The sequence below is a fragment of the Notechis scutatus genome, chromosome 4, assembly GCF_049901735.1.
Source record: "Notechis scutatus isolate UNSWTSFEM ecotype Mainland chromosome 4, rNotScu1.2, whole genome shotgun sequence".
Classification (NCBI taxonomy): Eukaryota; Metazoa; Chordata; class Lepidosauria; order Squamata; family Elapidae; genus Notechis; species Notechis scutatus.
Genome location: NC_142012.1, coordinates 3,764,137 through 3,777,260, shown reverse-complemented (window position 1 = coordinate 3,777,260; position 13,124 = coordinate 3,764,137). Strand labels below are relative to the sequence as shown.

Sequence of the window (13,124 nt, the reverse complement as noted above, 5' to 3'; positions counted from 1 at the left end):
GAGAAAGGACTAGAAAATAACGGTTGTTCCATCACTAAAGTCATGTCACCCTTTGTTCCTTCCTTCCTTCCTTCTTTTCCTCCCTTCCTCCCTTCCCTCTCTTTCTTTTGCTTCCTTTCTTCCTTTCCTCCCTCTCTTTTCCTTCCTTCCTTCCCTTCTTCCTTCCTCCCCTCCCTTTCTCTTTTGCTCCCTTCCTTCCTTCCTTCCTCCCTTCCCTCCCTCCCTCTGATTCCTTCCTTCCTTCCTTCCTTCCTTCCTTCCTTCCTTCCTTCCTTCCTTCCTTCCTTCCTTCCTTTCCCTTCCTTCCTTCCTTCCTTCCTTCCTTCCTTCCTCCTTCCCTCCTCCTCTGATTCCTTCCTTCCTTCCCTCCCTCTTCTCTTTTCCTTCCTTCCTTCCTTCCTTCCTTCCTTCCTTCCTTCCTTCCTTCCTTCCTTCCTTCCTTCCTTCCTCCTTCCTTCCTTCCCCACCGTAGCTCTGCATTAATTCACGCCCTCCCCCCCTCCCTTCCATCCTTCTTCCATTCTCCCTCCCTCCTGGGGATTCAGGGCATGGATGACCGTACCTAACCATCTCATCCTCTGCTGTCCCCTTCTCCTTCCACTTCCCCCACTGGGCCATGTGATCCACTTTGGGGACCTTCTGACAAGCGAAGTCCACAGGGAAGCCAGATCCACCGAACTTAACAACTGCACTCCGCAACCATGGCCAGAAAGGTGCTAAAACGAGGCAAAACTCACTTAACCGCTGTCCTGCTCAGCAAAGGAAACTGCAGCCCTTAGCCAAGAACTGCCTGCCGGTTGCAAGGAAGGTGCAGTAAGGAGAAAACCCAACACATTAGAATAGAATTAGAACAGAATAGAGCTGGGAGGGACCTTGGAGGTCTTCTAGTCCAGCCTCCTGCTGAAGCGGCAGAACCTATCCCATTTCAGACAAGGGGCTGTCCAGTCTCTTCTTGAAAACCTCCAGGAATGGAGCACCTACCACTCCTGGTGGCAAGCAGTTCCACTGGTTAACTGTCCTCCCTGTCAGGAAATTCCTCCTTAATTCCAGGTTGCTTCACTCCTTGATCAGTTTCCACCCGTTGCTTCTTGTCCTGCCCTCAGTTGCTTTGGAGAATAGCTTGACTCCCTCTTCTTCTTTGGGGCAGCCCCTCAAATGCTGGAAGACTGCTACCATGTTCCCCCTATAAAAGTCCTTCTTTTGTCTAGACTAGCCAAACATGGACAACCGATAAACCATGTTTGGCTTGAAAGGGGAAGCAAAGGACCCTGTTTCTCTTCCTAAGTCTTGAGGCCCAGAGGAAGAATTCTCGTGGCCTGAAGGGCAGCTCCCCTCCCTTTTCCTCCGTCTGCGGCACTCCCTGGGCGGGGGAGAGAGAGCCCAGGCATCACCCAGCGTGGTGGTCCTTGATCCTTCCGTCTCCACCAGGGTGTCCTGGAACATCTCCCTGGCACTTTGCCTGGTACAAGCGGCCACTCTGCCGAACTCTCCCCAGCTGGCCAAGGGTTTAAGAGGAACCCACCCATGGGGGGGGGAGGGGGGGAGCTGGGGAGGTTATTGACAAGTGGCAAGGAATATATAGTTTAGCCCCTAATCCATTGGATGCAGCTCAGCCTTGGGTTGAACAAGATGAAGTCCTGGAGAGCTAAATTGGGCAAGTCCATAGATTCCCACTAACCAGTCAAACCTGAAGAAGTTTCTCCTAGTTTTGTTCTTGTTGTTTTATTCCTTTTTCATTCCTTTACATTTTCTAAAACATTTTTTTTCCTGTTTTATTGTTGTAAGCCACCTGGCGTACCCACATGGTGAGATAGGTGGCAAATAAATTTAACAAACGAGGAAAAGAAGAAGGGAAAGCAGGAATGAGAAAGAAAAAGAAAGAAAGAAAGGGAGGAAGGAAGGAAGGAAAGAAAAAAGGAAGCAAGCAAGCAGAGGGAGGTAGAGGGAGGAAAGGGAGGAAGAAAGGCCAAAAGAATAAAAATAAGATGTTTCCAATTTCCTTTGTAGCAAATATGTACAATTACAAAATTATCTCTCACTGTATGATTGCAAAACAGCCAACTTTTTTCTTTTTTATCCAATTATTCAAGGCGTAAGTTCATTTTCCCCCTATTTCATGCCATCAGGAGTTTATAGTCAGCCAAAAAGGTAGATATTGTTTCTCTGATGAAAAACATTCCTTCAGTCATCTCAACAAGTTTTATGTTCTTCATCAATCATTCCTCCATTGTGAATTAATGCCAGATCAAGGAAGGAAGGAGGAAAGAAGGAAGGAAGGAGGGAGAGGGAGGGAAAGAGGGAGGGAGGGGAGGAAAGGAAGGAATCCAAAGTTTTTTCTCCTCGTTTCCCACACCAAGACACGGGATCTTATTTATTTATTTTTCAACGATACAACTTAAAAGGCAAGTTGTCTAATGGCAGTTTTTGGAATCGGGTAACTTAAAGGATCTACGTTCTATTGCTCCTGAAAGAGTCGACTTTAGATTTAAAACGTTCCTGCGTTGACCTAAGTGGTCCACAAGGAACCATGGATGTGATTTGGAAGCTAAAATTCCTGCAAATTCTTAGCGGGCTGGTAGGCTGAAACATATCGGTTGCAGGAATTGGATAGGTCTCTCGTTTATTGGGGGAGACTACGGGTGACATGATAGCAGTCTTCCAATATCTCAGGGGCTGCCCTAAAAGAAGAGGGAGTCAAGCTATTCTCCGAGGCAACTGAGGGCAGGACAAGAAGCAATAAGGATGGAAACTGATCCAGGAGAGAAGCAACCTGGGACTAAGGAGGAATTTCCTGACAGGCAGGACAATGAATGTGTGGAACTGCCTTCCTCCAGAAGAAATGGGGGCTCCCACACTGGAGGTTTTAAAGAAGAGATTGGACAGGCGTTGCCTGAAATGGTGTAGGGGGTTGGGCTAGAAGACCTCCAGGGTCCCTTCCAGCTCTGTGATTCTGTGACCAGTCTGGAAAGGCTGGGAGATCTGCTCCAAGGTCCCTGCCAACTCTGGGTTCTTTTTGTTATGCCCAAGCTGCTGTTCTTGGGGATCACCACTAAAATAGATTTCCACGTAAGATCCAACGTAACAGATTATCTGGAGGAAGGACACGATGAAGGCAGCTTCAAGGCTCTCTTGGCATAACCACGTTCATATTAACAGAGGCCCTTCCTCCCTTTCCTTGCCTTCCTCCTCTTCTTGGAAGGAGATGCAGAGATAAGGAGGTGTAACTCCCACAGAGGCCCAACAAGAGGCCTCTTGGCTTCCTAGTAGACTTGAACGCTGCCTCTACTCCTTCGTGCAGACACATATGGACAATGGACTGATATTGATTTGATTTTATCCTCTCTCTCTCTCTCTCTTTTTTTTTGCCAACATCCCATTAGCTAATGGAAAGGTTAGGAGACTTGGCAGCTTATCTCTGGTGCTGTTGTGTTGCCTAATGAGTTGCTTATCACCAAGCAACATCTGACGACGATTGTCGGCTAATCATTGTTAACAACGGCGAAACCTTCCGGAGTGTGTAGAAGGAGACCTGGGATGTCACGCAACTCAACACTGTCATGTGTTCATTTGCCACTTTGTTCCGGGATCAGGCCCACCACCACCTCGTTCGTGTGATTTCATGGGCCCCACGAAGTCCGTTGCCTCCAATTCCCCCCCTGAGGAACCCCATGGAGGAGAACGGCACCCAGAATCCTTCCCCTTCGTAATACGGGGCATCTTCGACTCAGGACCACAACGGAGCCCAGGCTTCCTGCTGCTAAGTGGAACATTTGTTCAGTGAGTTTTGCTCCGTTTTACAAGAGTGGCTCAGTGAATCGCGGCAGCTGTGCAGTTAGGAAGATGATTGTTAAGGGAATCTGGCTTCCCGATTAACTTGGCTTGTCAGAAGTTTGCAAAAGGGGACCAGGTGACTGGACTGTCTGATTTCCCTTGAAGCTGTTTTGCATCTCATCCAAGAAGCTTCTTCAGTTCTAACTGTAGTTATAGTTGACTTAAGGCTGGGTTAAGGTTAGAACTGAGGAAGCTTCTTGGTTGAGATGCAAAACAGCTTCAAGGGAAAACAGAAAATCCAGTTGCCTTTAAAATAAGGGCACTTTTGGATCTATCTATCTATCTATCTATCTATCTATCTATCTATCTATCTATCTATCTATCTATCTATCTATCTATCACTATCTATCACTATCATTCATCTATCTATCTATCTATCTATCTATCTATCATATATTCTATCTATCTCTAGTATCTATCTCATCCATCTGTTTATCTATCTATCTATCTATCTATCTATCTATCTATCTATCTATCTATCTATCTATCTATCTATCTATCTATCTATCTATCTATCTCTCTCTGTTTATCTATCTATCTATCTATCTATCTATCTATCTATCTATCTATCTATCTATTCTATCTATCTATCTATCTATCTACCTATCTACCTATCTATCTTTCTCTTCTTTCTTCTATCTATTTCTTTCTTTCTCTTTATCCTTCCTCCTCCTTCTTTTCCTTATCTATTATCTATCTATTTTCTATCTTCTTTTCTCTTTCTTTCTTCCTTCCTTCTTCTTTCTTTCTTTTCTTTCTCTTTCTCTTTTTCTTTCCTTCCTTCCTCCCTCCTCCCTCTTTCTTTTCTTTTTCTTCCTCTCTTTTTTTTTTCTCTCTTTTTTTCCTTCCTTCCCTTCCTTCCTTCCTTCCTTCCTTCCTTCCTTCCTTCCTTCCTTCCTTCCTTCCTTCCTTCCTTCCTTCTTTTCTTCTTTCTTTCTTTCTTTCTTTCTTTCTTTCTTTCTTTCTTTCTTTCTTTCTTTTCTTTCTTTCTTTCCACTCATTTTCAGTTACTCTGGGCAGCTGACAAAAATAAAAACCCATTATACGAACAATAAGAAACAACCCCCCCCACCCAACAATCGATCAAACAAGCCAGGTGATGGGCTCCATCCCACCCTGCGTTCCCCACCCCTCATTGGCAAGACCAGGTGTCCAAGGCCGTGTGAAAAAGTGCCCAAGCGTGGCCCAGCCTAACCGCCACAGGGAGGGTGTTGCAAAGGGAAGGGGCCACCGCGCAGAAGGCCCTTCCTTTGGCTCCCACCAGACCTTCCTCCTCCGGAAATGAGGGAGCTCCTGGCAGCTTCTGTGAGGCCTGGTTGCCGTCTTGCTTGGCATCCATCTGCTTCGTGAAGCCCTGCCTTCCGGTCTGTTTTTCCCGAGTTAATCATAAAGCGTCAAAAACCCTTCCTTTCTTTTAGTCGGCGCGCTCCCTGTCTGTGGCTCCAAAGGGGCCCCTGGCCTGGCCGTGTCGGAAGCCCCAACTTACCTCCACCAACTTGTTGGCGTGCTCACGAAAGACCTGTGCGTACTCCTTCACTTCCTTCTCGTTGCCGCTCTTCGCCGCTTCGATGAGGACCAGCAGTGGGACGTTGGTCTCCAGGAACGAGTCGGAGATGTGGTCCATCACGGCCTTCCGCAACTGTGGGGAAGCAAACGCAGAAAAGTGGGAGGTGGGTCCCCTGGTACCCGCAGAGGTCAAGACCCCTCACCCCGGGCAGCTGCGTTACTCAAAGCACCAACTTGACTATCAGAACCCACCCTGGAGTCTTTTGTTGGCGCAGGCAGTCCTCGACTTACGACCACAATGGAGCCCAACGTTTCTGTTACTAAGTGACATCGACCCAGGTATTTCTGAAGGGAATTCTGCCCCACTTTATGACCTTTCTTGCCTCAGTTGTTAAGTGAATCGCTGCGGTTGTTAAGTGAATCTGGCTTCCCCCCATTGACTTGGCTTGTCAGAAGGTCGCAAAAGGGGATCCCAAGAGCCTGAGATACTGAAACCATCATAAGTACAAGTCAGTTGCCGAGTCTCTGAATTTAGATCATGTGACCAGGGTGCCACAATGGTCGTAAGTGTGAGTCACTTTTCCCAGGGCTGTTATAACTTCGAAACGTCACTAAACAGACGGTTGTAAGTCGAGGACTGCCTGCATTTTTCCCCTCAGAGAAACAGACATCAGACTAGAAGACTGCACTGAAATACTCTTTTTTCGAGCAGCAACGGAGTTCCTGCAAGGGAAACCGAATTCTTTGGTCTGAGAAACATTCACCCCGTTCCATTCCGTTTTCGAGGGGATAAATTACCCGGGTCTAATAAGCGAAGCCCTTAACAGACCCTGATGGTCGATACCTTTTGCTGCAGAATGTCTTGACTAGCAGAGAAAATCTGAATTATCCTCCAGACCAGTATGGGTCAAATATTACGCCCTAAAGCAGGCTTGTCCAACCCGCGGCCCATGGGCCGCATGCGGCCCAAGTCGCCTCGTAATGCGGCCCAACGCCCACCCCAACCTTCATGAAAGATCCAGCAAGGAGGAGGAGGAGAAGCAGGCGCGAGGCGGGGTGAGGCGAGCAACAGAAAAGGCGGGCAGCCGCAGCCCAAAAGTCCCGCCCCGCCACCTCCTGCTGTTGCCGCCGCTGCCGCCACCGCTGCTGCTTCTGCCGCCGCTGCCGCTGCCGCCGCTGCTGCTTTTGCAGGAGGAGAGGTAGGCGTGAGGCGGGCGAGCTTTCTTCCCCCCCTCCCCCCCACCCCGCAAAATTTGGCCGGAAAATTAATAAAAAATAAATAATTTGCAGGAGGAGAGGTAGGCAGAAGGCGGGCAAGCTTTCTTCCCCCCCCCCTGCAAAATTTGGCCGGAAAATTATAAAATAAAAAATAAAAAATAAATAATAAAAAATAAATAATAAATAATAATTTTATTTAATTAATTTAATTTAATTTAATTTAATTTAATTTAATTTAATTTAATTTAATTTAATTTAATTTAATTTAATTTAATTTAATTTAATTTAATTTAATTTAAAATTAATTTAATTTAAAATTTAATTTAATTATGTGCGGCCCAAACCAAATTTTCATCTTCTAATGTGGCCCAGGGAAGGTGAAAGGTTGGACACCCCTGCCCTAAAGGATCGTGAATGACACCTCATCGTATCAGTCAAGAACTTCCCATCCCGAATCCTTTGGAAGGGACTCGATAGACGGATAAAAGGGCTAAATCCAGCCTAAACCTCTGGCTGACTGTGGGGCCAACCAGAGAGCACCCAGACGTAGAAAAACGAGAGCAATTGAGGCAGCTGCTTGTAGAAAGTGGCAAAGCCTTTTCTCCCCCCCCCCCGATGCACATTTGGGGGCCTGGGAAAAACAAACCAGCTTGCCTGGCGAATTGTGGTGAGTTTTTACAAGGTGTTCTTAAGGGAGCCACCACTTTGTAGCCCCCACAAAAGCAGGCGGGAAAAGAGGCTCCCTGGCTGAATTTCCTGGGTGAATTAGAAAGGAGAAAATGGCGACGTGAAGTTGGGATCTATGCAAGCTGGGATCTGCCTTGTCCGTTAGATTAGCTGTTGTTGTTTTTCCCAAAGGATGAAACAGATTAAGCAGCATAAAACAAGTCAAAAGAGAAAGGGGGGGAAAGAGGGAGGGAGGGAGGGAGGAAAGAGGAGTGGAAGGATGGGATGAGGAAGGAAGGAAGGAAGAAGGAAGGAAGGGAGGGGAGAAAGGGAAGGAAGGAGAGGAGAAAAGAAGGAAGGAAGAATAGGGAAGGAAGGATGGAAGGATGGGATGAGGTAGGAAGAAGGAAAGAAGGGAGGGTGGGAAGAGAGGGAGGGAGAAGAGGAAAGAAGGAAGAAAGTGAGTAGAAAAGGAAGGAAGGAAGGAAGGCAAGAGGATGTATAAGAAAAAACAAACAACAGGTTGCTACAGAAAGTCTTTTAATGAAGTTCTAATATTTCTTTTAAGGTCAAAACCAACCTTCAGTGGGGCTTTTTAATGTCATAAAATGTTAATTACATGCCACACATTAAAAAAGTACTTTCAGATATCTTTTGAATCCTATTTCTAGCATGCAGCTGGAATCCATCAACTGCATTACGCAGATTTTTTTTTTTAAAAAAAGGCAACTAAATTATGGATTCTTGTTTGTTTGTTTTACAAATCACATCACCGCCTCTCTTGTCTTTGCTAAATGAAGTCCCTCTTCACCACGGGATTTTTTTTTCCATTTTATTTACTTTATTTACTTTAGTCCAATGCAAACAAATATTTTGCAATCTCCTTCCTTCCGAGCCGGAGCCTTGCAATGCCCTTGTATGGATGGCGGAGAGGGGCACTTAATAGATTTTTACTTCTGCAACGAGACACCCACAATTTCACAACCCGTCCACGACAATCCAGAAGGGAGGCCTGACAAAACCATTTGTTAAGCGTGACAGGAGTGGGAACATGAGGTGTTCTTTTTAATAGCTTGAACAGCAGCATGACAAGGGAGTATTAATTGTCCTCTTCCACAAGATATTCAAAGCTATCGGCTCTATTTTACCCAATTAGGACCATTCATCAAAGTAAACAACCGTTAGGAATGAAATCGAGAAACTCTCCCTCCCCGGGGGCTGGTGGGGAAAGTCTGGGATCCATTTGCCCTCCAACAGATCCCCTCCACCTGGGCAGGATCTCTGTGCCTCCCCTTCGCGCAGGGGGAAAAGTACCTAAAAACTGCTTCTACCGGTGAGATGGGTGGCGTATAAATGTAATAATAAAATATAAAAATAAATAAAATAAGATTTCCCAAATTACTTAGATTCTCCTTTAGATTTCTGAAAGGCGGGTGAGAGCGGATTTTAGGGCTGGTCACGGTTTAAAACAGGGATTTGGAAGAAGCGTCTGAAGAGCACAGCCTTTCTCTGTTACTCATTAAAATAGCTATGTCTTCTTTTTTTAATCTTTCTTTGGCTTTCTTCAAAAGCTTGGAGAAGACGCCGCTGCTTTAAGGAACTGCTCATTCATGCAGCCATTAAAGCAGCTGCAGCTTTTGCCCAGAAGCTTAGAAAAAGGTGGAGTGATTTATTGAACAACAGAAGGTGGTTCTGCTCACCTTTATGTCAGGTCTGATCAACTTCTGAATTCTTTCTGAAAGACGCAGAAGCTCAGGTATAGTCTCTGAATCCTACAGCGTTTAATCTTGTCTACATCCAGGAACCCAAATGAACTTCTCTCTTGATTTTTGAGTCCCCAAAGTACAGGTAGTCCTTGACCTATGGCCACAATCGAGCTCCAGATTTTGGTTGCTGAGCGAGACAGTTGTAAAGTGAGCTTTGACCCATTTTACCACACTTTGTGCCAAAGTTATTAAGTGAATCACTGCAGTCAGTAACATTAGTAACACCAGTTGTTAAGTGAGCCAGGCTTCCCCACAGACTGAGCTTGTCAGGTCACAAAAGGGGATCTACCTGATTCCTGTCATAACTAGGTGCCCAAGCGGTCAAATTTTGATCTCGTGACCGTAGGGATGCCACAATGCTTGTAAGTGTAAAAAAACGGCCATAAGTCCCTTTTTTCAGTGGCTTTGTAACTTCAAACGGTCACTAAACGAATGGTCATAAGTGAAAGACTACCTGTAATGGTTCTAGAAAGCACCACAATATTTGAAGGTGTGTGCTCTCTCTCTCTCTCTCACACACACACACACACATCCCTTCTGACTCCCAGGAGCAGGAGTGGCTATCGTCTTGAGAAAGAAGGTGGCTGACAAAACTGAACAGCCTCAATCGGTATTCGTAGTGGTTCGGATGCCAGTCATTAGCCAGGAAATGCGAGTCCCGTGCGACTGGCCAGAAAGCGTGTATGGGCACACAACTCCATTTGTGCAAACGGTGGTCATATGGCACCCGCCGGTCACACAAATGGAGCGCACACGGGTGTCTGCTGCTTACACAAGTGGGGATGTGCACGCACACGCAAGCACACACTACTCATGCAAGGGAGGATGTGTGCATGTGCGCACAGCTCCATGTGTGCGAGCAGTGGTCACATGTCCCTGTCTGTTGTGGCCTGAATCAGAGGAGGAGGGGGAGGAGGGGCTGGAGTCAGGGTCAGCATCAAAGCAACTTGAGAGCTCCGAGGGAGAGGAGGGACTGGGTGCGGGGCCTGACGTGGGGAGGCCCAGAAGGCAGAGGAGAGGAGAGCAGTGGGAATCTATGGGCCGGTCCTTGGGACGGAAGAGCCCCACCCAACCTCGGGGGATCAAAGGCAGTGGGGGGCGGAGAGGAATAGGGGTGGCAGACAACGATTCATCTCCCCTGCAGGCCGGACTTGTTAGCCTGCGGTGAGAGAGAGAGAGAAGCGTTTGGCTGGGGCTGCCGGTGCTCCTAAGAAAGGAATCTTTTGAGTTCACATCAGAGGGTTTGTCGTGTTTGGGGAGCTGGGTCAGAACACTGACACTCGTGCAAATGTGGCACACAGGCACACTGCTGCTTGCACAAGTGGGTACTCGTGCAAGTGGGTGGATGGGTGTGCACACGCAGCTCCATGTCATTTGAGTGGTGGCCATGGGCACCTGTCACTCGTGCAAATGTGGCACGCATGCACACGCACATCCACCGCTTGCACAAGTGGGGACGTACAACACACAAAATCACCCGCTACTTGTGCAAGTGTGTGTGTGTGTGTGCGTGCTCGCCTGCAGCTTCTGCGGCCCAGTTCCGAAAGGCTCAGGGCCCAAGAGATGGCCATGGCCCATGTGGTGACCCAGAGTATCTCAGGAATATAACAAAAACCAAAACGTAACTAAAAGTCCTTTAATGCCTTCAACTTGGCTTCACTGTTTAATTGTTCACAGTGGAGAAATAAACTATGTTCAAAATAACATTTCAAAGGCAAGAAACACCGTTCACATTCAAAGAGCCGATAACGAAGCAAAAACCAAAAACAAACCGCACTGAATAAAACAAATAGCACTGAATAAAGTTCCACAACAGACCAGGATAAATAATTGCCAACTTCAGGCAGATAACCAGGGACAGACCGTTGGAAGAACGCCAACCAAGATAAACCTCATCTAGGGAATAAAACACTAATTGGTCTCCAGCGTCTGTTAGCACGCAGGTCCAAACTCTTATGCAGATCTCACACCTGCAGCCCATGAAGGGGATCAAGGCCCTTTCCTCCCCCTTAGACCACACCATTCACATTTCTCCCTTATCCTCACCTCCCTGCGTGCCCTAGGATGGAGAGGGGATGGGCCCGGGTCCTCCTCTGACTGCCCAGCCGGCCTCTGCCCTTCCCCAGCCTCCTCCGTAACCCCCGGAGCCCCACTCTCACCCACTCCCTGTCGGCTGTTCCTCCTCTCCCTCAGAGTCCGTCTCCACCAGGGGCAGGACAGCCCAGGGGATTAGGGATCCCTGCATTAGGTGGACATAGGCCAGCAACCATCTGCCAAATATTAATTTCCTTTCTATTTCTCCTTGGTTAATATTTAGCAAATAATATTGATCCACCTTAGAAATTATGGAGCTAATGCATGTAAACCTTTGGAGTCTGCTACATAAAGGCGAGGTATTATTATAAATGTGGTTATTCAGGGCAACAATCAATGCTGAAGTATGGAACGAGGGCGGCTTTATTCAGGCGTGTGGTACCAATACTCATTGTTTGCCATGAGTTCCTTGGTCTGCAGTGGTGTAATTACTCTCTGGTGTAATTCAAACGCTTTCCCAAATATTTGCTGCCAGCCAAGCGAGATTCTCTCATTCTTGGAAGTTTTCTTTAGGGTTTTCTTGGAGTTCTTCAAAGGTCCGAGGGATGAGATGGGCTTTCAGAGTTTTCTAGCTATTGTGTGAAGACACGTATACCCTGGCGCCCAGAAGTCTCCCATTAACAATAACAGGGTAAGCCACTAGTATAATACAAGAGCAACCCCCTCCCACCATGTAAAAAAAAAAAAGGTTACCATGATATAAAAAAGATGTTGAGACTCTAGAAAAAGTGCAGAGAAGAGCAACCAGATGATGAGGGGATGATTGGAGACTAAAACATACAAAGAACGGTTGCAGGAACTGGGCCTGGCTAGTCTAGTGAAGAGAAGGACCAGGGGAGACAGGAGAGCCGCCTTCCAATATTTGAGGGGCTGCCACAGAGAGGAGGAAGGGGGTCAAGCTATTTTTCAAGGCACCTGAAGGACAGACAAGGAACAATGGATGGAAGCTGAACAAGGAGAGATTCAACCTGGAAATAAGGAGAAACTTTCTGACAGGGAGAGCAATTAATCAGTGGAACAACTTGCCTCCAGAAGTTGTAAACTTGTAAATCTCTCTTCTAGCATTGATGATATAATCTAGTTAGGTAATGAAATGTCTGCAAGAAAATAGTCGAGCTTAGAGAACACTAAGGACCCCACAGTCCTCCTCCTCCTCCTCTTTACAAACCCACTCCTTTCTACCACTGATGATGTTGCCTAGTTGGGTCCTGAAACGTCTGCATGCACCAAGGACTCTCTGCCAGTTCAACCCTGAACTGCAACTATTCTGTTTTCTCATACCTCTCTGTATATTTAACCCAAGTCAATAAATTGCACATTTGTAGGATTCCTTCCCAAGCAGTTCTAGAATTCAGAAAGCCGTAGAAAAAGAGCGCCTTTGCCAAACCAGAGCAGTTCTGTTGTATTGTTTAGCTCCAATTCTAAGTGCATTTCAGGAATCCAAACTGCTCTCTAGAACAATGATTTTCATGGTTATATAATTATTTCTCCCTGAACGCATTCAAACACACAGAGTTAGATGCCTGTGTACTAATTACAGCAACAAAAGGGATTAAACAGCCTGCTGGGGACAGAGGATGTTATGCCAGAGTGGGAGCTCACGGTTCTTATCGACTGTTCAACTTCTATCAAGGGTGGGTCACCCTGGACTTCTCACTAGTGAAACATTCAGCCAACCTTTTGTTAGCGATGGGGGGAAAACAGGATTGCTTGTAAAGTTTTCTCTGTTTAACGTGTAGCATCAAAAGTTACCACTGACAACACCATTACCTGTTGCCGTTGAGCAAGTATAATCAAGTATCGAGTGGCGTGAACACAAGTGGGACTTTTAAGGGAAGGTTAATAACACCTGAGGATAGAAATTGCACCTAGGCTGTGAGACTGGGAAAGCGGGGGGGACTAAAAAGTTTGTTCACACACATAACACACACATATTATAAAATAGTTTCATGTCTACTCTCTCCCTACAATTTGGGTAGGTGCCCACGAAATGCAAAATGGTGCACTGATGACGTTATCTAGTTGGGTAACAAAACGTCTGCA

General features: G+C 46.5%; 1 protein-coding gene across 3 annotated transcripts in view; it reads right to left on the bottom strand.

The window, feature by feature from the left end:
• CTNNA2 (catenin alpha 2) overlaps positions 1-13,124 on the bottom strand; it is a 520,748-nt gene that overhangs the window by 143,508 nt on the left and 364,116 nt on the right. For all 3 annotated transcript variants that reach the window (XM_087962697.1, XM_087962698.1, XM_087962699.1), the window contains exon 9: positions 5,318-5,470. In XM_087962697.1, the coding sequence (XP_087818823.1) occupies positions 5,318-5,470 (153 nt within the window). The remainder of the gene's footprint in view (positions 1-5,317; positions 5,471-13,124) is intronic.